Source organism: Engystomops pustulosus, chromosome 2, assembly GCF_040894005.1.
Source record: "Engystomops pustulosus chromosome 2, aEngPut4.maternal, whole genome shotgun sequence".
NCBI classification, from domain to species: domain Eukaryota; kingdom Metazoa; phylum Chordata; class Amphibia; order Anura; family Leptodactylidae; genus Engystomops; species Engystomops pustulosus.
The window spans coordinates 14,566,898-14,592,625 of NC_092412.1; the positions used below are offsets into that span (position 1 = coordinate 14,566,898).

Sequence of the window (25,728 nt, forward strand, 5' to 3'; positions counted from 1 at the left end):
CAGCTATGGGGGACACATCTGTACTGGGGGCACAGCGCTGTATACACTGATATCATATAACAGCTATGGGGGGACACATCTGTACTGGGGGGCACAGCGCTGTATACACTGATATCATATAACAGCTATGGGGGGACACATCTGTGCTGGGGGCAGCGCTGTATACACTGATATCATATAACAGCTATGGGGGGACACATCTGTACTGGGGGCACAGCGCTGTATACACTGATAGCATATAACAGCTATGGGGGGACACATCTGTACTGGGGCGCAGCGCTGTATACACTGATATCATGTAACAGCTATGGGGGACACATCTGTACTGGGGGCACAGCGCTGTATACACTGATATCATATAACAGCTATGGGGGGGGGACACATCTGTACTGGGGGCAGCGCTGTATACACTGATATCATATAACAGCTATGGGGGGACACATCTGTACTGGGGGGCAGCGCTGTATACACTGATATCATATAACAGCTATGGGGGGACACATCTGTTCTGGGGGGCACAGCGCTGTATACACTGATATCATATAACATCTATGGGGGGGGGACACATCTGTACTGGGGGGCACAGCGCTGTATACACTGATATCATATAACAGCTATGGGGGGACACATCTGTACTGGGGGTAGCGCTGTATACACTGATATCATATAACAGCTATGGGGGGACACATCTGTACTGGGGGGCACAGCGCTGTATACACTGATATCATATAACAGCTATGGGGGACACATCTGTACTGGGGGGCACAGCGCTGTATACACTGATATCATATAACAGCTATGGGGGGACACATCTGTACTGGGGGCACAGCGCTGTATACACTGATCTCATATAACAGCTATGGGGGGACACATCTGTACTGGGGGGCACAGCGCTGTATACACTGATATCATATAACAGCTATGGGGGGACACATCTGTACTGGGGGCACAGCGCTGTATACACTGATATCATATAACAGCTATGGGGGGGGACACATCTGTACTGGGGGCACAGCGCTGTATACACTGATATCATATAACAGCTATGGGGGGGACACATCTGTACTGGGGGCACAGCGCTGTATACACTGATATCATATAACAGCTATGGGGGGGACACATCTGTGCTGGGGGCAGCGCTGTATACACTGATATCATATAACAGCTATGGGGGGACACATCTGTACGGGGGGGCACAGCACTGTATACACTGATATCATATAACAGCTATGGGGGGACACATCTGTACTGGGGGCACAGCGCTGTATACACTGATATCATATAACAGCTATGGGGGGACACATCTGTACTGGGGGCACAGCGTGTATACACTGATATCATATAACAGCTATGGGGGACACATATGTGCTGGGGGGCACAGCACTGTATACACTGATAGCATATAACAGCTATGGGGGGACACATCTGTACTGGGGGCACAGCGCTGTATACACTGATATCATATAACAGCTATGGGGGGGACATCTGTACTGGGGGGCACAGCGCTGTATACACTGATATCATATAACAGCTATGGGGGGGACATCTGTACTGGGGGGCACAGCGCTGTATACACTGATATCATATAACAGCTATGGGGGGACACATCTGTACTGGGGGGCACAGCGCTGTATACACTGATATCATATAACAGCTATGGGGGGGACATCTGTACTGGGGGCACAGCGCTGTATACACTGATATCATATAACAGCTATGGGGGGGGACACATCTGTACTGGGGGCACAGCGCTGTATACACTGATATCATATAACAGCTATGGGGGGACACATCTGTACTGGGGGCAGCGCTGTATACACTGATATCATATAACAGCTATGGGGGGACACATCTGTACTGGGGGCACAGCGCTGTATACACTGATATCATATAACAGCTATGGGGGGGACACATCTGTACTGGGGGGCAGCGCTGTATACACTGATATCATATAACAGCTATGGGGGGACACATCTGTACTGGGGGGCAGCGCTGTATACACTGATATCATATAACAGCTATGGGGGGACACATCTGTACTGGGGGGCAGCGCTGTATACACTGATATCATATAACAGCTATGGGGGACACATCTGTACTGGGGGGCAGCGCTGTATACACTGATATCATATAACAGCTATGGGGGACACATCTGTACTGGGGGCACAGCGCTGTATACACTGATATCATATAACAGCTATGGGGGGAAACATCTGTACTGGGGGCACAGCGCTGTATACACTGATCTCATATAACAGCTATGGGGGGACACATCTGTACCGGGGGGCACAGCGCTGTATACACTGATATCATATAACAGCTATGGGGGGACACATCTGTACTGGGGGCACAGCACTGTATACACTGATATCATATAACAGCTATGGGGGACACATCTGTACTGGGGGGCACAGCGCTGTATACACTGATATCATATAACAGCTATGGGGGGGACATCTGTACTGGGGGCACAGCGCTGTATACACTGATATCATATAACAGCTATGGGGGGGACATCTGTACTGGGGGCACAGCGCTGTATACACTGATATCATATAACAGCTATGGGGGGGACATCTGTACTGGGGGCACAGCGCTGTATACACTGATATCATATAACAGCTATGGGGGGGACATCTGTACTGGGGGCACAGCGCTGTATACACTGATATCATATAACAGCTATGGGGGGACACATCTGTACTGGGGGCACAGCGCTGTATACACTGATATCATATAACAGCTATGGGGGACACATCTGTACTGGGGGGCAGGGCTGTATACACTGATATCATATAACAGCTATGGGGGGAACACATCTGTACTGGGGGGCACAGCGCTGTATACACTGATATCATATAACAGCTATGGGGGGACACATCTGTACTGGGGGCACAGCGCTGTATACACTGATATCATATAACAGCTATGGGGGACACATCTGTACTGGGGGGCAGGGCTGTATACACTGATATCATATAACAGCTATGGGGGGACACATCTGTACTGGGGGCACAGCGCTGTATACACTGATATCATATAACAGCTATGGGGGGACACATCTGTACTGGGGGGCACAGCGCTGTATACACTGATATCATATAACAGCTATGGGGGACACATCTGTACTGGGGGCACAGCGCTGTATACACTGATATCATATAACAGCTATGGGGGGACACATCTGTACTGGGGGCACAGCGCTGTATACACTGATATCATATAACAGCTATGGGGGGACACATCTGTACTGGGGGCACAGCGCTGTATACACTGATATCATATAACAGCTATGGGGGGACACATCTGTACTGGGGGGCACAGCGCTGTATACACTGATATCATATAACAGCTATGGGGGACACATCTGTACTGGGGGGCACAGCGCTGTATACACTGATATCATATAACAGCTATGGGGGACACATCTGTACTGGGGGGCACAGCGCTGTATACACTGATATCATATAACAGCTATGGGGGGACACATCTGTACTGGGGGCACAGCGCTGTATACACTGATATCATATAACAGCTATGGGGGACACATCTGTACTGGGGGGCACAGCGCTGCATACACTGATATCATATAACAGCTATGGGGGGACACATCTGTACTGGGGGCAGCGCTGTATACACTGATATCATATAACAGCTATGGGGGACACATCTGTACTGGGGGCACAGCGCTGTATACACTGATATCATATAACAGCTATGGGGGGACACATCTGTACTGGGGGGCAGCGCTGTATACACTGATATCATATAACAGCTATGGGGGGACACATCTGTACTGGGGGGCAGCGCTGTATACACTGATATCATATAACAGCTATGGGGGGGGACACATCTGTACTGGGGGCACGGCGCTGTATACACTGATATCATATAACAGCTATGGGGGGACACATCTGTACTGGGGGGCACAGCGCTGTATACACTGATATTATATAACAGCTATGGGGGGACACATCTGTACTGGGGGGCAGCGCTGTATACACTGATATCATATAACAGCTATGGGGGGACACATCTGTACTGGGGGGCAGCGCTGTATACACTGATATCATATAACAGCTATGGGGGGACACATCTGTACTGGGGGGCAGCGCTGTATACACTGATATCATATAACAGCTATGGGGGGACACATCTGTACTGGGGGGCACAGCGCTGTATACACTGATATCATATAACAGCTATGGGGGGACACATCTGTACTGGGGGCAGCACTGTATACACTGATATCATATAACAGCTATGGGGGGACACATCTGTACTGGGGGCACAGCGCTGTATACACTGATATCATATAACAGCTATGGGGGGCACACATCTGTACTGGGGGCACAGCGCTGTATACACTGATATCATATAACAGCTATGGGGGGACACATCTGTACTGGGGGCACAGCGCTGTATACACTGATATCATATAACAGCTATGGGGGACACATCTGTACTGGGGGGCAGCGCTGTATACACTGATATCATATAACAGCTATGGGGGGACACATCTGTACTGGGGGGCAGCGCTGTATACACTGATATCATATAACAGCTATGGGGGGACACATCTGTACTGGGGGGCAGCGCTGTATACACTGATATCATATAACAGCTATGGGGGGACACATCTGTACTGGGGGGCAGCGCTGTATACACTGATATCATATAACAGCTATGGGGGGCTCATCTGTACTGGGGGGCAGCGCTGTATACACTGATATCATATAACAGCTATGGGGGGACACATCTGTACTGGGGGCACAGCGCTGTATACACTGATATCATATAACAGCTATGGGGGGACACATCTGTACTGGGGGGCACAGCGCTGTATACACTGATATCATATAACAGCTATGGGGGGACACATCTGTACTGGGGGCACAGCACTGTATACACTGATAGCATATAACAGCTATGGGGGGGACACATCTGTACTGGGGGCACAGCGCTGTATACACTGATATCATATAACAGCTATGGGGGGACACATCTGTACTGGGGGGCACAGCGCTGTATATACTGATATCATATAACAGCTATGGGGGACACATCTGTGCTGGGGGCACAGCGCTGTATACACTGATATCATATAACAGCTATGGGGGACACATCTGTACTGGGGGGCAGCGCTGTATACACTGATATCATATAACAGCTATGGGGGACACATCTGTGCTGGGGGCACAGCGCTGTATACACTGATATCATATAACAGCTATGGGGGACACATCTGTACTGGGGGGCACAGCGCTGTATACACTGATATCATATAACAGCTATGGGGGGGACATCTGTACTGGGGGCACAGCGCTGTATACACTGATATCATATAACAGCTATGGGGGGACACATCTGTACTGGGGGCACAGCGCTGTATACACTGATATCATATAACAGCTATGGGGGACACATCTGTGCTGGGGGCATAGCGCTGTATACACTGATATCATATAACAGCTATGGGGGGACACATCTGTACTGGGGGCACAGCGCTGTATACACTGATATCATATAACAGCTATGGGGGGACACATCTGTGCTGGGGGCACAGCGCTGTATACTCTGTACTCTACTCGGATATAGAAGTTTAGAGAAGAGGATGTGATTGGTTGGTTGTGGCACTGATATTTGGTCGGTGATGACAGAGCGCCCCCATAAGGCCAAACACAACCAGCTGTAAATATATATATTGTCTCGCACTCCAGTCACACCCAAAGCTGCATATAAATGTGGGCGGTCCCAGCGCTGAGCAGGCGCCTGCTGTGACACGTTGCAGCCCATGGACCAGCAGGGAGGTGGATGTGAGGTCCTAGTGCCGGATGTCTCCTGGGTCGGAGGGCAGTACTTGGTGCTGGGGTACCGCGGAGCACTGATCACGGGTCTCCCCTCTCTCACAGACGTCTCAGGGGGTCCAGGTGCGGCGATTCAAGAAGCTGGGGGACCTGATATCCCTCTACCTGCAGCCGAATCAGGGGATGGTGTGCACCCTGCTGTACCCCGTGGAGCGGGAGAAGGACAAGGACATCATGGAGGACAGGGACTACTCCGGTCAGTACTCAATGTCTGGGACTGCTGGGACTTGTGGTTCTTATGTAGATAATGACATTAGATGGCATTTTATGGGTTAAAACCTTTGTACTGATATTGTGTGTGATCATTCTTTATACTCCAGTTACATCCAGAGCTGCATCCACACTCCTTGCATAACGCCTTGTACTTATGCAGTGCTAGCAGGGATCTATATAATGGCTCCTCCTTCACTCCCCTCCAAAGCTGCATTCACTATTCTGCTGTCATGTTTAATACTCCATACACATCCAATGATGCAGCTGCAGCATGTCCTTTACTCCGGTCACATCACAGTCTGCAGATGCCTCATGCCTCACTCCTGTTCACAATTCTTCTGTTACATCAAGTTTTATACTCCAGCCACTTTAAAAGCTGCATTCACAGTCTTTATCTTATGTCCCGTACTCCAGTTACATCCAGAGCTGCATTCACAATCCTTAAGTTATTTCATGTTATATACTCCAGTCATATACAAAACTGCATTCAAAGTCCTTCTGTTACATCATGTATGATACTCCAGTTACATCTAGAGCTGCATTAACAATCCTTCTGTTACATCATGTGTGATACTCCAGTCACTTCCGGAGCTGCATTTACAGTCCTCCTGTTATCTTATGACAGATCCTATACTCCAGTCACATCTAGAGCTGCATACAAAGTCGTTTTGTTACATCATGTTTGATACTCCAGTCACAATCTCAGTTTTGCTCTTATGATTAGAGACGCATTGTGCAGAATGTACAGTCAGTACAGTGTGAATATAAATGCAGCTTTGGCTGTGAGTGGAGTATAGCACATGTCATTGCTCTGGATCAGTAGAAGATTTTACAGTCTTGGTTGTGTATTTCAGATGGAGAAGATGAGAAGCCTCCGCTGCCCCCGCGCTCGGCCTCCGCCAGCTTTTCGGGGGGGTCCTTGGTCCCGAGTGGGGGAGACCTGAGCCCATGTGAGAGGTAATAGAGGAGCCCGGTGATAGCAGAGATCAGCCAGATTTCAATATTTTAGACAGATTTCTTCTTATGGACCCCAGTGTGACCCCAGTACCTGAGGGTGGGCACCCAGCTTTCCCAGATACAGACAGGTTCTCTCTATGTATGGATGGCGCTCGCTCTTCACATCTCCCTGTTTTCTCCGGCAGCTCCACCAATGGGCTGAGCACCGTGTCCCACGAGTATCTGAAGAGCAGCTACGCCCTGGACCTGGAGGCCGTGAAATCGGGGGCCACCAGTCTCCCCCACCTCAACAAGACCCTGGTCGTGTCCTGCAAGAGGCTGCACGGGTGAGAGGACCCGTCACCAGCTGGGAGCGCCACCCCATGCCTTCCTATATGTCACATTACACCCCACATGTTCTGTTTACCCCCATATTGTCTCTGTATCTTACATTGCACCCCACATTCTCTGTCACCCCGTATGTTATGTAACACCCCACATAGATGACACCCCACACATTATAGTGTATCTGCACCCCCATATCTTGCATACACCCCACACATTATAGTGTATGTGCACCCCCATATCTTACACCCCATACATTATAGTGTATGTGCACCCCCATATCTTACACCCCACACATTATAGTGTATGGGCACCCCCATATCCTACACCCTACACATTATAGTGTATGTGCACCCCCATATCTTACACCCCATACATTATAGTGTATGTGCACCCCCATATCTTACACCCCATACATTATAGTGTATGTGCACCCCCATATCTTATGCCCCACACATTATAGTGTATGTGCACCCCCATATCCTACACCCTACACATTATAGTGTATGTGCACCCCCATATCTTATGCCACACACATTATAGTGTATGTGTACCCCCATATCTTACGCCCCACACATTATAGTGTATGTGCACCCCCATATTTTACACCCCACACATTATAGTGTATGTGCACCCCCATATCCTACACCCTACACATTATAGTGTATGTGCACCCCCATATCTTACACCCCATACATTATAGTGTATGTGCACCCCCATATCTTACACCCCATACATTATAGTGCATGTGCACCCCCATATCTTACACCCCACACATTATAGTGTATGGGCACCCCCATATCCTACACCCTACACATTATAGTGTATGTGCACCCCCATATCTTATGCCCCACACATTATAGTGTATGTGCACCCCCATATCCTACACCCTACACATTATAGTGTATGTGCACCCCCATATCTTATGCCACACACATTATAGTGTATGTGTACCCCCATATCTTACGCCCCACACATTATAGTGTATCTGCACCCCCATATCTTACACCCTACACATTATAGTGTATGTGCACCCCCATATCTTATGCCCCACACATTATAGTGTATGTGCACCCCCATATCTTACGCCCCACACATTATAGTGTATGTGCACCCCCATATCTTACACCCCACACATTATAGTGTACGTGCACCCCCATATCTTACACCCACACATTATAGTGTATGTGCACCCCAATATCTTACACCCCACACATTATAGTGTACGTGCACCCCCATATCTTACGCCCCACACATTATAGTGTATGTGCTCCCCCATATCTTACACCCCACACATTATAGTGTATGTGCACCCCCATATCCTACACCCAACACATAGTGTACGTGCACCCCCATATCTTACATGCCCCACACATTATAGTGTATGTGCACCCCCATATCTTACCCCCCACACATTATAGTGTATGTGCACCCCCATATCTTACACCCCACACATTATAGTGTATGTGCACCCCCATATCTTACACCCCACACATTATAGTGTATGTGCACCCCCATATCTTTCACCCCACACATTATAGTGTACGTGCACCCCCATATCTTTCACCCCACACATTATAGTGTACGTGCACCCCCATATCTTACACCCCACACATTATAGTGTACGTGCACCCCCATGTCTTACACCCCACACATTATAGTGTATGTGCACCCCCATATCTTACACCCCACACATTATAGTGTATGTGCACCCCCATATCTTACGCCCCACCCATTATAGTGTATGTGCACCCGCATATCTTACACCCCACACATTATAGTGTATGTGCACCCCCATATCCTACACCCAACACATTATAGTGTATGTGCACCCCCATATCTTACGCCCCACCCATTATAGTGTATGTGCACCCCCATATCTTACACCCCACACATTATAGTGTATGTGCACCCCCATATCCTACACCCCACCCATTATAGTGTATGTGCACCCCCATATCCTACACCCAACACATTGTAGTGTACGTGCACCCCCATATCTTACGCCCCACACATTATAGTGTATATGCACCCCCATATCTTACACCCCACACTCCCATATATTCTCCTCATTGTCCCGTCTCTTCCTCCTTTCCCTCTCAGGGAGGTGGATAAAGTTTTATCCGGACTGGAAATTCTCTCCAAGATCTTTGACCAGCAGAGCTCCGGCCTAGTGAGCAAGATCCTGCAGCAGGTGAGCGATAGTCTGCAGGGGGAGGTAGATGGCGGGGGATACCACACATATAGATGGCGCTGTATATGACAGGGGGAGGAGATGTATATGACAGGGGGAGGAGATGGATATGACAGGGGGAGGAGATGGATATGACAGGGGGAGGAGATGGATATGACAGGGGGAGGAGATGTATATGACAGGGGGGGGAGATGTATATGACAGGGGGAGATGTATATGACAGGGGGGAGATGTATATGACAGGGGGAGGGGATGGATATGACAGGAGGAGGAGATGGATATGACAGAGGGAAGAGATGGATATGACAGGGGGAGGAGATGGATATGACAGGGGGAGGAGATGGATATGACAGGGGGAGGAGATGTATATGACAGGGGGAGACGGATATGACAGGGGGGGGGGATGTATATGACAGGGGGAGACGGATATGACAGGGGGAGGAGATGTATATGACAGGGGGGAGATGTATATGACAGGGGGAGGAGATGGATATGACAGGGGGGAGATGGATATGACAGGGGGAGGAGATGTATATGACAGGGGGGAGATGGATATGACAGGGGGGAGATGGATATGACGGGGGGGGGAGATGGATATGACGGGGGGAGGAGATGGATATGACAGGGGGAGGAGATGGATATGACAGGGGGGAGATGGATATGACAGGGGGGAGATGGATATGACGGGGGGGGGAGATGTATATGACAGGGGGAGGAGATGGATATGACAGGGGGGAGATGGATATGACGGGGGGGGGAGATGGATATGACGGGGGGGGGGAGATGTATATGACGGGGGGAGGAGATGGATATGACAGGGGGAGGAGATGGATATGACAGGGGGGAGATGGATATGACAGGGGGGAGATGGATATGACGGGGGGGGGAGATGGATATGACGGGGGGGGGAGATGTATATGACAGGGGGAGGAGATGGATATGACAGGGGGGAGATGGATATGACGGGGGGGGGAGATGGATATGACGGGGGGGGGAGATGGATATGACGGGGGGGGGGAGATGTATATGACGGGGGGAGGAGACGGATATGACAGGGGGAGACGGATATGACAGGGGGAAGAGATGGATATGACAGGGGGAGGAGATGTATATGACAGGGGGGAGATGTATATGACAGGGGGGAGATGGATATGACAGGGGGAGGAGATGGATATGACAGGGGGAGGAGATGGATATGACAGGGGGAGGAGATGGATATGACAGGGGGAGGAGATGGATATGACAGGGGGAGGAGATGGATATGACAGGGGGAGGAGATGTATATGACAGGGGGAGATGTATATGACAGGGGGAGATGTATATGACAGGGGGAGATGTATATGACAGGGGGAGATGTATATGACAGGGGGGAGATGTATATGACAGGGGGGAGATGGATATGACAGGGGGAGGAGATGTATATGACAGGGGGAGACGGATATGACAGGGGGAAGAGATGGATATGACAGGGGGAAGAGATGGATATGACAGGGGGAGGAGATGTATATGACAGGGGGGAGATGTATATGACAGGGGGGAGATGGATATGACAGGGGGAGGAGATGGATATGACAGGGGGAGGAGATGGATATGACAGGGGGAGGAGATGGATATGACAGGGGGAGGAGATGGATATGACAGGGGGAGGAGATGGATATGACAGGGGGAGGAGATGGATATGACAGGGGGAGGAGATGGATATGACAGGGGGAGGAGACGGATATGACAGGGGGAGGAGACGGATATGACAGGGGGAGGAGATGGATATGACGGGGGGAGGAGATGGATATGACGGGGGGAGGAGATGGATATGACGGGGGGAGGAGATGGATATGACGGGGGGAGGAGATGGATATGACAGGGGGAGGAGATGGATATGACAGGGGGAGGAGATGGATATGACAGGGGGAGGAGATGGATATGACAGGGGGAGGAGATGGATATGACAGGGGGAGGAGATGGATATGACAGGGGGAGGAGATGTATATGACAGGGGGAGATGTATATGACAGGGGGAGATGTATATGACAGGGGGAGATGTATATGACAGGGGGGAGATGTATATGACAGGGGGGAGATGGATATGACAGGGGGAGGAGATGTATATGACAGGGGGAGACGGATATGACAGGGGGAAGAGATGGATATGACAGGGGGAGGAGATGGATATGACAGGGGGAGGAGATGGATATGACAGGGGGAGGAGATGGATATGACAGGGGGAGGAGATGGATATGACAGGGGGAGGAGATGGATATGACAGGGGGAGGAGATGGATATGACAGGGGGAGGAGATGGATATGACAGGGGGAGGAGATGGATATGACAGGGGGAGGAGATGGATATGACAGGGGGAGGAGATGGATATGACAGGGGGGAGATGTATATGACAGGGGGGAGGAGATGGATATGACAGGGGGGAGGAGATGGATATGACAGGGGGGAGATGGATATGACAGGGGGGAGGAGATGGATATGACAGGGGGGAGATGTATATGACAGGTGGGAGATGTATATGACAGGGGGGAGATGGATATGACAGGAGGAGATGGATATGACAGGGGGAGGAGATGGATATGACAGGGGGAGGAGATGGATATGACGGGGGGAGGAGATGGATATGACAGGGGGAGGAGATGGATATGACAGGGGGAGGAGATGGATATGACAGGGGGAGGAGATGGATATGACAGGGGGAGGAGATGGATATGACAGGGGGAGGAGATGGATATGACAGGGGGAGGAGATGTATATGACAGGGGGAGATGTATATGACAGGGGGAGATGTATATGACAGGGGGGAGATGTATATGACAGGGGGGAGATGTATATGACAGGGGGGAGATGGATATGACAGGGGGAGGAGATGTATATGACAGGGGGAGACGGATATGACAGGGGGAAGAGATGGATATGACAGGGGGAGGAGATGGATATGACAGGGGGAGGAGATGGATATGACAGGGGGAGGAGATGGATATGACAGGGGGAGGAGATGGATATGACAGGGGGAGGAGATGGATATGACAGGGGGAGGAGATGGATATGACAGGGGGAGGAGATGGATATGACAGGGGGAGGAGATGGATATGACAGGGGGAGGAGATGGATATGACAGGGGGAGGAGATGGATATGACAGGGGGGAGATGTATATGACAGGGGGGAGGAGATGGATATGACAGGGGGGAGGAGATGGATATGACAGGGGGGAGATGTATATGACAGGGGGGAGGAGATGGATATGACAGGGGGGAGATGTATATGACAGGTGGGAGATGTATATGACAGGGGGGAGATGGATATGACAGGAGGAGATGGATATGACAGGGGGAGGAGATGGATATGACAGGGGGAGGAGATGGATATGACAGGGGGTGGAGATGGATATGACAGGAGGAGGTGTATATGACAGGAGGAGGTGTATATGACAGGAGGAGGTGTATATGACAGGAGGAGGTGTATATGACAGGAGGAGGTGTATATGACAGGAGGAGGAGATGGAGATGGATATGACAGGAGGAGGAGATGGAGATGGATATGACAGGGGGAGACGGATATGACGGGGGGAGGAGATGTATATGACAGGGGGGAGATGGATATGACAGGGGGGGGAGATGTATATGACAGGGGGGAGATGTATATGACAGGGGGGAGATGGATGTGACAGGGGGAGATGGATATGACGGGGAGGAGATGTATATGACAGGACGAGGTGTATATGACAGGAGGAGGTGTATATGACAGGAGGAGGTGTATATGACAGGGGGAGGAGATGGATATGACAGGGGGAGGAGGTGTATATGACAGGAGGAGGTGTATATGACAGGGGGAGGAGATGGAGATGGATATGACAGGGGGAGGAGATGGATATGACGGGGGGAGGAGATGGATATGACAGGGGGAGGAGATGGATATGACAGGGGGAGGAGATGGATATGACAGGGGGAGGAGATGGATATGACAGGGGGAGGAGATGGATATGACAGGGGGAGGAGATGGATATGACAGGGGGAGGAGATGGATATGACAGGGGGAGGAGATGGATATGACAGGGGGAGATGGATATGACAGGGGGAGACGGATATGACGGGGGAGATGTATATGACAGGGGGAGACGTGTATGACAGGGGGAGATGTATACATCGTGTGGAGGTGTATATGACCGTGTATGTGGCTGGTGAAGAGGCTGCGGACCCCCCCTCGCTGCTGTATAATGGAGCCGCGTGTGTACGGGAGGAGCCGTCTCTTAAAAGCTACTTGTCCCCGGGGGCCTGATCCTCGTCCTCTTATCCTCAGGCTGCAAACCCGAGCGGAGAACAGGAGCTGGAGAGTCTGGTGTGTAAGCTGAGCATCCTGAAGGACCTGCTGTCCAGCATCGAGAAGAAGGTGAGGACAGCCGAGTATAACACCCACCTACCTATCTATCTACCTCTATCATCTATCTATATCACATGTATATATCCCTCCATCTCGTCTCTATGTATCTGTCAATCAATCAGGCTCTGAAGGCGTTACAGGACATGAGTAATTCGGCGCAGTCGGCTCCGGTGCCGCAGTCATCCAGAAAGGCCAAGAGTATCCCGGTGCAGACCTTTGAGGTAAGTGCCTGCAGTGCCATCCCCTGCCTGTAGGAGGCGATGTTATCACACCATGCAGTGTAATTACGGATCCCCTCAAGTAATGGAGCGCCCTCTATTGTGGAGTTCTGGAACAGAACCTTTAAGTAATGAGGCGTTCCCCTGGTTACCCGAGGTGCCTGTATTCTTCTCCCTAGGTGAAGCTGGACATGCTGGACCTCACCAAGATCGTGAAGTCTCAGAAGTACACGCTGACCGTGGATGTGGACGGGGGGAAGCTCGTGGTTAATAAGAAGGTGAAGGAGGCGCAGGAGGACTGGAACACCTTCGCCCATGATAAAAGTGAGTAGAGGCCGATAACCGCGGCTCGCAGGCCTCACCTGGAGGCCGAGCGAGGTACTGCACAGCTCTGCACCCCCTGCTGGTTCACTGGCTGCTGCACTACATCCTAAGAGATGTAACATTTACACAGGCAATGGACAGCAGCCTGATACATTGTAATGCAGTCACAGGGGATATAAGAATCCGCCCATTCTGTATACACCCCAAAAATAATCCACTCTAACCCTCCCCCTCTAGTCCGACAACTGATCAAGTCCCAGCGGGTGCCGTCCAAGCTCGGGATCGTGTTTGAGAAAGAAAAGGATAAAACTCAACGCAAAGACTTCATCTTCGTCAGTGCCAGGGTAAGTGCACCCGAAAATTGTCATGTGACCTAACTGCAAAGGGAAACCATCAGCAGGTGCTACCCAACAGACTGCAGCCAGATATTGTCCCTGTATTGTACCTTTGTGGATGTTGTTAGTAGCAGCAGGACTGTGAAATAAGGATTTACATTCCAGGATTGTAGTGGGGGCATTTCCTCACACTGCTGAGTTCTCTACTCTCTGTAGCCAGCTTTATGTATTGGCCCTGGAGGGAAGTGTAAACATTCTGTTAGTAGCAGCAGAATTGTGATATATGTATTTATATTTCATGATTGTAGCTTCTCAAAATGCACTGGGTGCATGTCCTCACACTTCTGAGCTCTGTGCTCTCTGGAGAGATGTGTAATCATACGTGTACGATAAGGGGAAGACAGGTAAGAGCACAGCAGTGTGAGGACATTGAATATAAGTCCATATTTCACAGTCCTGCTGCTACTAACAACATACACAGAGGTCTGATTACACATTTCTACCAGTGGCTGCAGAGATCATAGTGCACAGCAGTGTAAGGGTACATGTTCAGTGCACTTGGAGAAGCTACAATCCTGGAATATCACAGTCCTGTGGCTACTAATAACATACACAGTGGTATGATTCCACATCTCTCCAGGGACAATATTACACTGGGTGCAGTCTCCATGGTCACACCAGCTGACATTTTCCTTTAAAGGGGTTGTCCATGCTGTATTTCTATAGGGAGTAATTCTGATTGGTTTATGGTTGTTTTGTCTCTGGTTTCTCCTTCTCTCTAGAAGCGGGAAGCCTTCTGTCAGCTGCTACAACTGATGAAGAACAAGCACTCCAACCAGGACGAGCCGGACATGATCTCCGTCTTCATAGGGACCTGGAACATGGGTGAGAGCCAACATAAATCACTGAAAGTCATGTAGGACAGATGGTAGTTGCCACATTGACCACTAGATGTCAGCATTGCACATAATAAAGCAGATCTCGCCTTACTGCTTGCTGTAAAGCTTCGCGTTATCCCGTATACAGGAAGTGTTCCTCCGCAGAAAAACATCACGTCCTGGATGGGCTCCAAGGGATTAGGGAAGACGCTGGATGAGATGGCGGTCACCATCCCGCACGATATCTATGTCTTCGGGACACAGGAGAACTCTGTGGGTGATAAGGAGTGGGTGGATTTCCTGAGGGCTATGCTGAAGGAGTGCACAGAGCTGGACTATCGACTGGTAGGTCCCCTGCTGGGGCTGTACGGGGTCCCCTATAAAGGCTGGAGACTTATCTGTATCTGGTGCTGCCCCCCACAGGTCGCAATGCAGTCCTTATGGAATATTAAGATTGCCGTCCTGGTCCGCGTGGAGCACGAGAACCGGATCACGCACGTCAGCACGTCCAGCGTCAAGACCGGTATAGCCAACACCTTAGGTGAGAGAGGGTAAAGGTCACACCCTGGAGCATGGTGCCGGGAGACAAGATGGCCGCCATTATGCTGTCTCCTCTCTACACAGGGAATAAAGGGGCGGTGGGCATATCCTTCATGTTCAACGGGACGTCGTTTGGCTTTGTGAACTGTCACCTGACCTCAGGGAATGAGAAAACCGCAAGGTAAGTCCTGCTATGGAGGTGAAGGCGCTGTGCCGATGTGGAGGAGGTGGAGGCGCTGTCCCACTGGGGAGGAGGTAGAGGCGGTGTGCTGATGTGGAGGCGGTGTGCTGATGTGGAGGCGGTGTGCTGATGTGGAGGCGGTGTGCTGATGTGGAGGCGGTGTGCTGATGTGGAGGCGGTGTGCTGATGTGGAGGCGGTGTGCTGATGTGGAGGCGGTGTGCTGATGTGGAGGCGGTGTGCTGATGTGGAGGCGGTGTGCTGATGTGGAGGCGGTGTGCTGATGTGGAGGCGGTGTGCTGATGTGGAGGCGGTGTGCTGATGTGGAGGCGGTGTGCTGATGTGGAGGCGGTGTGCTGATGTGGAGGCGGTGTGCTGATGTGGAGGCGGTGTGCTGATGTGGAGGCGGTGTGCTGATGTGGAGGCGGTGTGCTGATGTGGAGGCGGTGTGCTGATGTGGAGGCGGTGTGCTGATGTGGAGGCGGTGTGCTGATGTGGAGGCGGTGTGCTGATGTGGAGGCGGTGTGCGGATGTGGAGGCGGTGTGCGGATGTGGAGGCGGTGTGCGGATGTGGAGGCGGTGTGCGGATGTGGAGGCGGTGTGCGGATGTGGAGGCGGTGTGCGGATGTGGAGGCGGTGTGCGGATGTGGAGGCGGTGTGCGGATGTGGAGGCGGTGTGCGGATGTGGAGGCGGTGTGCGGATGTGGAGGCGGTGTGCGGATGTGGAGGCGGTGTGCGGATGTGGAGGCGGTGTGCGGATGTGGAGGCGGTGTGCGGATGTGGAGGCGGTGTGCGGATGTGGAGGCGGTGTGCGGATGTGGAGGCGGTGTGCGGATGTGGAGGCGGTGTGCGGATGTGGAGGCGGTGTGCGGATGTGGAGGCGGTGTGCGGATGTGGAGGCGGTGTGCGGATGTGGAGGCGGTGTGCGGATGTGGAGGCGGTGTGCGGATGTGGAGGCGGTGTGCGGATGTGGAGGCGGTGTGCGGATGTGGAGGCGGTGTGCGGATGTGGAGGCGGTGTGCGGATGTGGAGGCGGTGTGCGGATGTGGAGGCGCTGTCCCGCAGTGGAGGCGCTGTCCCGCAGTGGAGGCGCTGTCCCGCAGTGGAGGCGCTGTCCCGCAGTGGAGGCGCTGTCCCGCTGTGGAGGCGCTGTCCCGCTGTGGAGGCGCTGTCCCGCTGGGGGGGAGGCGGAGGCGCTCTGCCGCTGGGGGGAGGTGGAGGTGCACTCCTGCTGAAGGGTTGTTGGGGGCGCTGTATCTCCTTTCGCAAGACTAATAGACCCGTCTCCCCCTCAGACGGAACCAGAATTACCTGGACATCCTGCGGCTCCTGTCTCTCGGGGACAAGCAACTCAACTCCTTTGACATCTCCCTCCGCTTCACACATCTCTTCTGGTTCGGAGACCTGAACTACCGCCTGGACATGGACGTGCAGGTAAGTCTGCGCTCAGAGGGGGGCGCCGCGGTCCTCACACAATCTGCATCTCATCCCAGTCACGTAGTGTCAGAGGCACCTGATACCCCGGGGCAGGTCTCTCTCTGATCCGTTCCTGGTTCTGGTATCGTGACGGTAGCGGTTCTCCTGCGCTGCACAATCACTGATTCTGTTCTCACACAATATTCTCGGGATTACAGGAGATCCTGAATTTCATCAGCCGGAAGGAGTTTGATCCATTGCTGAAAGTCGATCAACTCAACCTGGAGAAGGAGAAGAACAAGATCTTCCTGCGATTCAGTAAGACATAACTACTCCCCCCATCTTCCATCTCACTACTCCCCCATCATCTATCTCACTACTCCCCCCCCCCCATCATCCATCTCACCACTCTCCCCATCTTCCATCTCACTACTCCCCCCATCTTCCATCTCACTACTCTCCCCATCTTCCATCTCACTACTCTCCCCATCTTCCATCTCACTACTCTCCCCATCTTCCATCTCACCACTCTCCCCATCTTCCATCTCACTACTCCTCCCATCTTCCATCTCACTACTCCTCCCATCTTCCATCTCACTACTCCTCCCATCTTCCATCTCACTACTCCTCCCATCTTCCATCTCACTACTCCTCCCATCTTCCATCTCACTACTCCTCCCATCTTCCATCTCACTACTCCTCCCATCTTCCATCTCACTACTCCACCCATCTTCCATCTCACTACTCCCCCCATCTTCCATCTCACTACTCCCCCCATCTTCCATCTCACTACTCCCCCCATCTTCCATCTCACTACTCCCCCCATCTTCCATCTCACTACTCCTCCCATCTTCCATCTCACTACTCTCCCCATCTTCCATCTCACTACTATTGCCTTCATCTTCCATTATCCTCCTGTCACACTACTCCTCCCATCTTCCATCTCACTACTCTCCCCATCTTCCTCCTCACTACTCTCCCCATCTTCCATCTCACTACTCTCCCCATCTTCCACCTCACTACTCTCCCCATCTTCCATCTCACTACTCTCCCCATCTTCCATCTCACTACTCTCCCCATCTTCCATCTCACTACTCTCCCCATCTTCCATCTCACTACTCTCCCCATCTTCCATCTCACTACTCTCCCCATCTTCCACCTCACTACTCTCCCCATCTTCCACCTCACTACTCTCCCCATCTTCCACCTCACTACTCTCCCCATCTTCCATCTCACTACTATTCCCTTCATCTTCCATTATCCTCCTGTCACACTACTGCCCCCATCTTCCATCTCACTACTCCCCCATTATCCTCCCGTCACACTACTGCCCCCATCATCCAGTCACTTCCCATGTGTTACAGGTGAGGAGGAGATCACGTTCCCCCCCACGTATCGCTATGAGCGCGGCTCCCGGGACACGTACGTGTGGCACAAGCACAAGCCCACGGGGGTGAGTAGTCAGCGGACCTTGTATAACCCCCTCCTGTGGGGCCTGACGTAGGAGGGTCTCGCCCTGTAAGCTGCTCTTGTATGTACTGAGGCGCCCTGTGCCTCGCGCCTCCTCCGGCCTCTGATATCATGGGATATTGTCTTCTCTCTGTGTTCCAGGTCAGGACCAACGTCCCCTCCTGGTGCGACCGGATCCTGTGGAAATCCTACCCGGAGACCCACATCATCTGTAACTCCTATGGTGAGTGTGCAGTGCATTGTGGGTACATGTGATGTCATCAGTGATGTCACCTCCCGCTTGTATTCCCCAGGCTGCACTGATGACATCATGACCAGCGATCACTCCCCGGTGTTTGCGTCATTTGAGGTGGGGGTGACGTCACAGTTTGTGTCCAAGAAAGGTGAGTGTTGTGTCCGCTGCCCCGCTGTGTCCAGCCTCGTCCTGGGAGCTGACACTCCATCTCTCCCCCAGGTCTCCTCAAGCCGTCAGAGCAGGCCTACATCGAGTTCGAGAGCATCGAGGCCATCGTGAAGACGGCGAGCAGGACCAAGTTTTTCATCGAGTTTTATTCTGGATGTCTGGAAGGTGAGAGAATCCGAGGAGTTGAGTCACCAGGGGACCCACCACTCTCCGGGGCTGTCACCAGGGGGCCCACCGCTCTCCGGGGCTGTCACCAGGGGGCCCACCGCTCTCCGGGGCTGTCACCAGGGGGCCCACCGCTCTCCGGGGCTGTCACCAGGGGGCCCACCACTCTCCGGGGCTGTCACCAGGGGGCCCACCGCTCTCCGGGGCTGTCACCAGGGGACCCACCACTCTCCGGGGCTGTCACCAGGGGGCCCACCACTCTCCGGGGCTGTCACCAGGGGGCCCACCGCTCTCCGGGGCTGTTACCAGGGGGCCCACCGCTCTCCGGGGCTGTTACCAGGGGCCCACCGCTCTCTGGGGCTGTTACCAGGGGCCCACCGCTCTTCGGGGCTTTCACCAGGGGGCCCACCGCTCTTCGGGGCTTTCACCAGGGGACTCACCGCTCTCCGGGGCTGTCACCAGGGGGCCCGCCGCTCTCCGGGGCTGTCACTAGGTGCCGCTCCGCATCTGACTGTGCTGTCCCCCGCAGAGTACAAGAAGAGCAGTGAGAACGACAGTCAGAGCATCGACAACATCAACTTCCTGAAGGTTCAGTGGTCATCGAGGCAACTGCCCACAGTAAGTCATTGAAGCGTCTGCAGAACATCGCTCCCCCTACACCCCGACTGATACATAATGATATAGCCTGAAGATTATTACATCACTCCCTCCACATAGTGACAGATAAAAAGAGATATGTCCTGCAGAGTATTACACCTGTGTATCATGGCTCAGCCCCCTCCCCTCCTGGCAGACTCTGCGTCTCCCTGTATATACAATGTTTTGGCTGTTGATGACCTCATACACTGATGTGATGTCACCTCCTGCCCCCTCCTCTCACAGCTGAGGCCCATCCTGTCTGAGATTGAGTATCTGCAGGACCAGCATTTACTACTGACGGTCAAGTCCATGGACGGATACGAGTCGTACGGTGAGGAACGCTCCTGACATCGCAGCGTGTGGTAAAGCGAGAGGCTTCAGTAGATGGAGGCTCGGCAGTAGTGTGACTTATGGCTGAATAGTAGAGAAAATCTAATAATGTCAGGAAAGTCTCTAACCCCCCCTATAACCTCGTGTCTTGTGCCTCCTCCGCGGCAGGCGAGTGCGTGATCGCGCTCAAGTCCATGATCGGCAGCACATCGCAGCAGTTCCTCACCTACCTGTCCCACCGGGGAGAAGAGACCGGCAACATCCGGGGATCTATGAAGGTGCGGGTGCCGGCAGAGCGCATGGGAACCAGGGAGCGGCTGTACGGTAAGATGGAGACGTATGATAATGGGAAGGAGCTCGGGAAACCGCTGTCACATGACCTGACATCCTTCTATGCCTCCTGCAGAATGGATCAGTATCGACAAAGATGAGACCGGAGCAGTTAAAGGGAAACCGCCGTCCATATCCCGTCCCAACCACGACTACACAAGGTAATGCACTGGCCCCACCCTGCTCCGCCCCCGCGGTGCTCTGCCCTTACCCTGCCCCGCCCCCGCTGTGGTGCCCTGCCCCGCCCCCGCTGTGGTGCCCTGCCCCTGCTCGGCTGTTACTGACCCTTCATGTCTCCTCCCAGATCCAGCAGCAGGAGGCATCCGCCCACAGAGGCGCCAGCACCGACCCTTGGGAAGTTGTTGGAGGATCCTGAAAAAGCTCCGGCTCACCCTACGGCCCGCCTGCCCACCACCACCAAGGAGGACCCAGCGCTGGCACGGTGACTTACTCCCTTCTTCCTACTCCATGTCTTATATACTCTAGTCACATCCAAAGCTGCATTTGCAATCCTGCTACTTTCTTCACTTCTTCTGTGCTTCATGGGAGTTGTAGCGCTTGTGCCAGAGTAAGTTTTGGATGTGACTGGAGTATAATAAATTGTATATTATATGCTATGTTGCACTAGTAAGACGATGCCTCTCCCAGATATTTAGTGCACAGGGTTACCCTGGAGTGGATGTTACCCCCATGATAAGGGGCACAGAGCTGGGGTGCAGCCGGGTCACCCTATATAATTCTCTTCCAGGGTTAAGATGGAGGTGCAGGCGGAGGGGGATGGACTCGGCATTAAGAACAGCTTCAATAACCCGGCCTACTACGTCCTGGAAGGCGTCCCCCACCAGATGTTACCCCCGGAGGGTCAGGCGGCCGCCCCCACCACAGCCGTGCCCAAGAACAAGGTCCAGATCACGGTTCCGGTGCAGAGGCGTACGTTCCAGCACAGCGGCAGGTGCGAGGAGGCGTCATCCGATGAAGATGTGGGGACCCTAAACCTGCCGCCCCCCGACTTTCCGCCCCCTCCTCTCCCCAAGTCGGCCGAGTTTGAGATGCTGGACAACCCCTTCTACATGACATCCGGGGAGCTGCACTCCAGACCCTCGGAGGAGGCGGATCAGCGCAAAGTGCGGGTGGGCGTCACCTTCAGCGAACCCCCCGAGACCAAGTATCACCCCAAAACCCAGTCCCGGCCCCCGATCCCCACCCCACAGTCCTCGTACATGTCAGAGACTCACTCTGCGCACCAGGATGACCGCTCCTGCTCCGTGCTGCAGATGGCGCGCACCCTCAGCGAGGTCGACTACTCGGGGGGCAAATCAGAGCCCCAGAGCCGCTCCGCCCACCTCAAGACCAAAAAGGAGCTGCCCCCCCGCGGCATGGACTTCAGCCGCCCCCTCGTCTTCCCTCCGCACTGCATCCGGGAGAGTATCCAGGAGGACCTGGCCGAGGAGGTAGGATATCAACCAACCCTGAATACACTCCTATCTGACCCTGGGAAAGCTGGGTGACCACCGCAGCAAATGCTCACCCGGCTTTCCCGCAGTCCAGTATTGCCTGACCCTTCTATGTTCTCCCTCACAGGCCGCGTACCAGGGGGGCCGCAACTCGCTGCAGGGGTCCAGCGTCGGGGAGTGGCTCCGGGCCATCGGGCTGGAGAGATACGAGGAGGGGCTCATCCACAACGGCTGGGATGACCTGGAGTTCCTGAGGTAGGACCCTCACAGGAGGACGGATGTATATTAACCCCCTATGTTCTGCAATGCCATGGTCAGGGGTTCACATACTTTCCTGGATGTTACTCACCACTAGGTGGCAGCAGAGCACAGCCTATGGATGTTATACCCCGTGTTACTGAAGAAGGGGGGCTCCCGCGTCAGGACACCTATGATATTATGACCCTGTATGATGTGATTATCCTTCTATAATGGGAATATAGAATATGTAATGTTGATGCAATGCTCTGCAGATCTGTGTACTGAGCCAATCAGAAGGACCAGAGCTGCAGTGTAAAGCATGGAGCGGCAGAGTATTTCATACATATATGATGCAATGCTCTGCAGATCTGACCTCCTGCAGAGGTCTGCAGAGCATTGCATTATACAAAGTATGAAACACTCCGCTCCTCCATGCTGTACACTGCAGCTTTGCTTGTTGTCATTGGCTCGGTATATAATCATAACAAGCAGAGCTGCAGTGTAGAGCATGGGGGAGGGAGCTGGATGTGTGCCTGGTGCGATGCTCTGCAGATCTCATGTCTGTGTACTGAGCCCATCAGAAGAACCGGAGCTGCAGTGTAAAGCATGGAGAGGCAGAGTATTTCATTCACATATGATGCAATGCTCTGCAGATCTGACCTCCTGCAGAGCATTGCATTATACAAGTATGAAACACTCCGCTCCTCCATGCTGTACACTGCAGCTTTGCTTGTTGTCATTGGCTTGGTATATAATCATAACAAGCAGAGCTGCAGTGTAGAGCATGGGGGAGGGAGCTGGATGTGTGCCTGGTGCGATGCTCTGCAGATCTCACGTCTGTGTACTGAGCTCATCAGAAGAACCGGAGCTGCACTGTAAAGCATGGAGCTGCAGAGTATTTCATACATATATGATGCAATGCTCTGCAGATCTCATCTCTGTGTACTGACCTCAAGCAGGAACAAAATCAGAACAAGCAGAGCTGCTAAGTATTTCATACTTGTATGATGCAATGCTCTGCAGATCTGACCTCCTGCAGAGGTCTGCAGAGCATTGCATCATACAAGTATGAAACACTCTGCTCCTCCATGCTGTGCACCGCAGCTCTGCTTATTCTCATTGGCTCGGTATATAATCATAACAAGCAGAGCTGCAGTGTAGAGCATGGGGGGGGAGCTGGTGCGATGCTCTGCAGAGCTCACGTCTGTGCATCCCCTTGTGTCTTGCAGTGACATTGTGGAGGAGGATCTGGAGGAGGCGGGGGTGCTGGACCCCGGCCACAAGAAGAAGATATTGGACAACCTGCAGCTCAGGAAGTAACGGGGGTCCGGCGCGTTTACCTTGGCCCCTCGCTGCGGGGCGCTCCTTACGCAGGATATTCCTGTCCGCGCTCATTGCTGTGTTGCTGGACACCGGCGCCGTCCGTCTATACATTTCTATAGATTTGATGTGTTTTTATTCTAGTTACTAATATTCGCCGTCAATGAGGATTTTTTGTGTTATTTTTACTTTTTTTTTCTATACTTATTTAATACGTTTTTTCACATTTCAACTCTTTTTAGACCAAAATGGCCGCCGCGACCATCGCAATGGACAGTACTGTGGTCGCCGAGCGCCATCTTGTCTGCTCTTACTCTGCCCTGGTGCCTTATGAACCCCCGGACTGTGAGTTATCTGATGCCCTGGATAACAGATTCTCCTCTACTGAAGGGAATGGCGCTGTGTGGGCCAATCACATTTCGGATTGCTGGACTGTGCGATGCTCTGCAGGTGTCATGGCGGATGAGGCTATTATACAAGCCTCAAATCCCTCATAACTTATCACATACGGATCATCAGTTACATCCTCTGCTCCAATCACTGTGAGAGCTGCATCAATCTACTCTGCTCACCACCAGAGCTGCAATTGCCACTCTCCCATACACATCCATACTGTCCAATATGGGTTGGGTTCAGCAGTATTGCATTGTGGGAGATGAGGAGTTCTACCAGTAAGTGCACTGGGGTTGGGTGTGGAGTAAATGCAGCTTTGGTTGTGACCAGAGTATAAAACATCATGTGACTCAGGATCGGTATAAAAGGGGCGAATTGTGGAGGATTTGATGACTTCTAGTCTAAAGGGGTCGTCTACCCCTCTACTGCCATGTAATGAGGGGATGTGGCCTGCAGGGGGCGGTGTGCTCCTTGTACTGCGCCACTGCTTGTGTTGGAGTCTCATGTGACCATACGCTTCTATGGCCGCTGCGTTACCAGTGTGGGAAGTCCTGGCCACAGCGCCCCCGGTGCTTGATATTGGTAACACAAATAAAGGGAACGAGACTCCTCGTATCTGGCGATCACTGACAGACGCCAGAATATCATCCGACCGCGCGAGCGACCGCACGAGCGACCGCACTAACAGCAGCGCACTGATCCGTATCCATGTGTTCTGACTATAATAAAGAGAATCAGACTGAGCCTCCGACGTCACTGAGCAAATATGACCGGGATCATAGATGTGCACAGACAGACATCACCATTTGTGCTCAATTGTGAGGAGTATATATTATTTAGGGGTGCAGTGTGGGACATAGTTATTATCCAGCTGTAATTATTCTCTGAATTATTGTGAGGTTTTAAGGGGCGCAGTGTGGTGATGCCCTGCTCCGAGCTTAACAATATGGAAGTGGCAAAGAGGTCTGGACATGAAAGAGTCATCACCTGTAAGGAAATAGATGTATATTCTACTTGTGTCTCATCAATACTATAGTGACCACCATCCGGGGTGTGAGACAATGTATACATGTCATGTGGTGCAAGAGGGTAAGTATAAGGATGGTAGGATGTGCCTGAACAAGAATATAACTACTATAATACTGCCCCCTATGTACAAGA

The 25,728-nt window shown here is 52.3% G+C and overlaps 1 protein-coding gene across 4 annotated transcripts in view; it reads left to right on the top strand.

Annotated features, from left to right (window-relative positions):
* Positions 1–25,310, top strand: part of INPPL1 (inositol polyphosphate phosphatase like 1) — a 44,970-nt gene extending 19,660 nt beyond the window's left edge. For all 4 annotated transcript variants that reach the window (XM_072133768.1, XM_072133769.1, XM_072133772.1 and 1 more), the window contains exons 3-28: positions 5,913–6,063; positions 6,935–7,037; positions 7,223–7,363; positions 9,465–9,555; positions 13,853–13,942; positions 14,056–14,154; positions 14,331–14,475; positions 14,713–14,819; positions 15,593–15,695; positions 15,837–16,033; positions 16,112–16,229; positions 16,313–16,409; positions 17,703–17,841; positions 18,042–18,141; positions 19,188–19,276; positions 19,435–19,516; positions 19,587–19,676; positions 19,748–19,861; positions 20,391–20,479; positions 20,744–20,831; positions 20,999–21,154; positions 21,237–21,321; positions 21,465–21,602; positions 21,909–22,611; positions 22,742–22,869; positions 24,084–25,310. In XM_072133768.1, the coding sequence (XP_071989869.1) occupies positions 5,913–6,063; positions 6,935–7,037; positions 7,223–7,363; positions 9,465–9,555; positions 13,853–13,942; positions 14,056–14,154; positions 14,331–14,475; positions 14,713–14,819; positions 15,593–15,695; positions 15,837–16,033; positions 16,112–16,229; positions 16,313–16,409; positions 17,703–17,841; positions 18,042–18,141; positions 19,188–19,276; positions 19,435–19,516; positions 19,587–19,676; positions 19,748–19,861; positions 20,391–20,479; positions 20,744–20,831; positions 20,999–21,154; positions 21,237–21,321; positions 21,465–21,602; positions 21,909–22,611; positions 22,742–22,869; positions 24,084–24,174 (3,534 nt within the window). In that variant the 3' untranslated portion in view covers positions 24,175–25,310. The remainder of the gene's footprint in view (positions 1–5,912; positions 6,064–6,934; positions 7,038–7,222; positions 7,364–9,464; positions 9,556–13,852; positions 13,943–14,055; positions 14,155–14,330; positions 14,476–14,712; positions 14,820–15,592; positions 15,696–15,836; positions 16,034–16,111; positions 16,230–16,312; positions 16,410–17,702; positions 17,842–18,041; positions 18,142–19,187; positions 19,277–19,434; positions 19,517–19,586; positions 19,677–19,747; positions 19,862–20,390; positions 20,480–20,743; positions 20,832–20,998; positions 21,155–21,236; positions 21,322–21,464; positions 21,603–21,908; positions 22,612–22,741; positions 22,870–24,083) is intronic.
* The last annotated feature ends 418 nt before the right edge of the window (positions 25,311–25,728 follow it).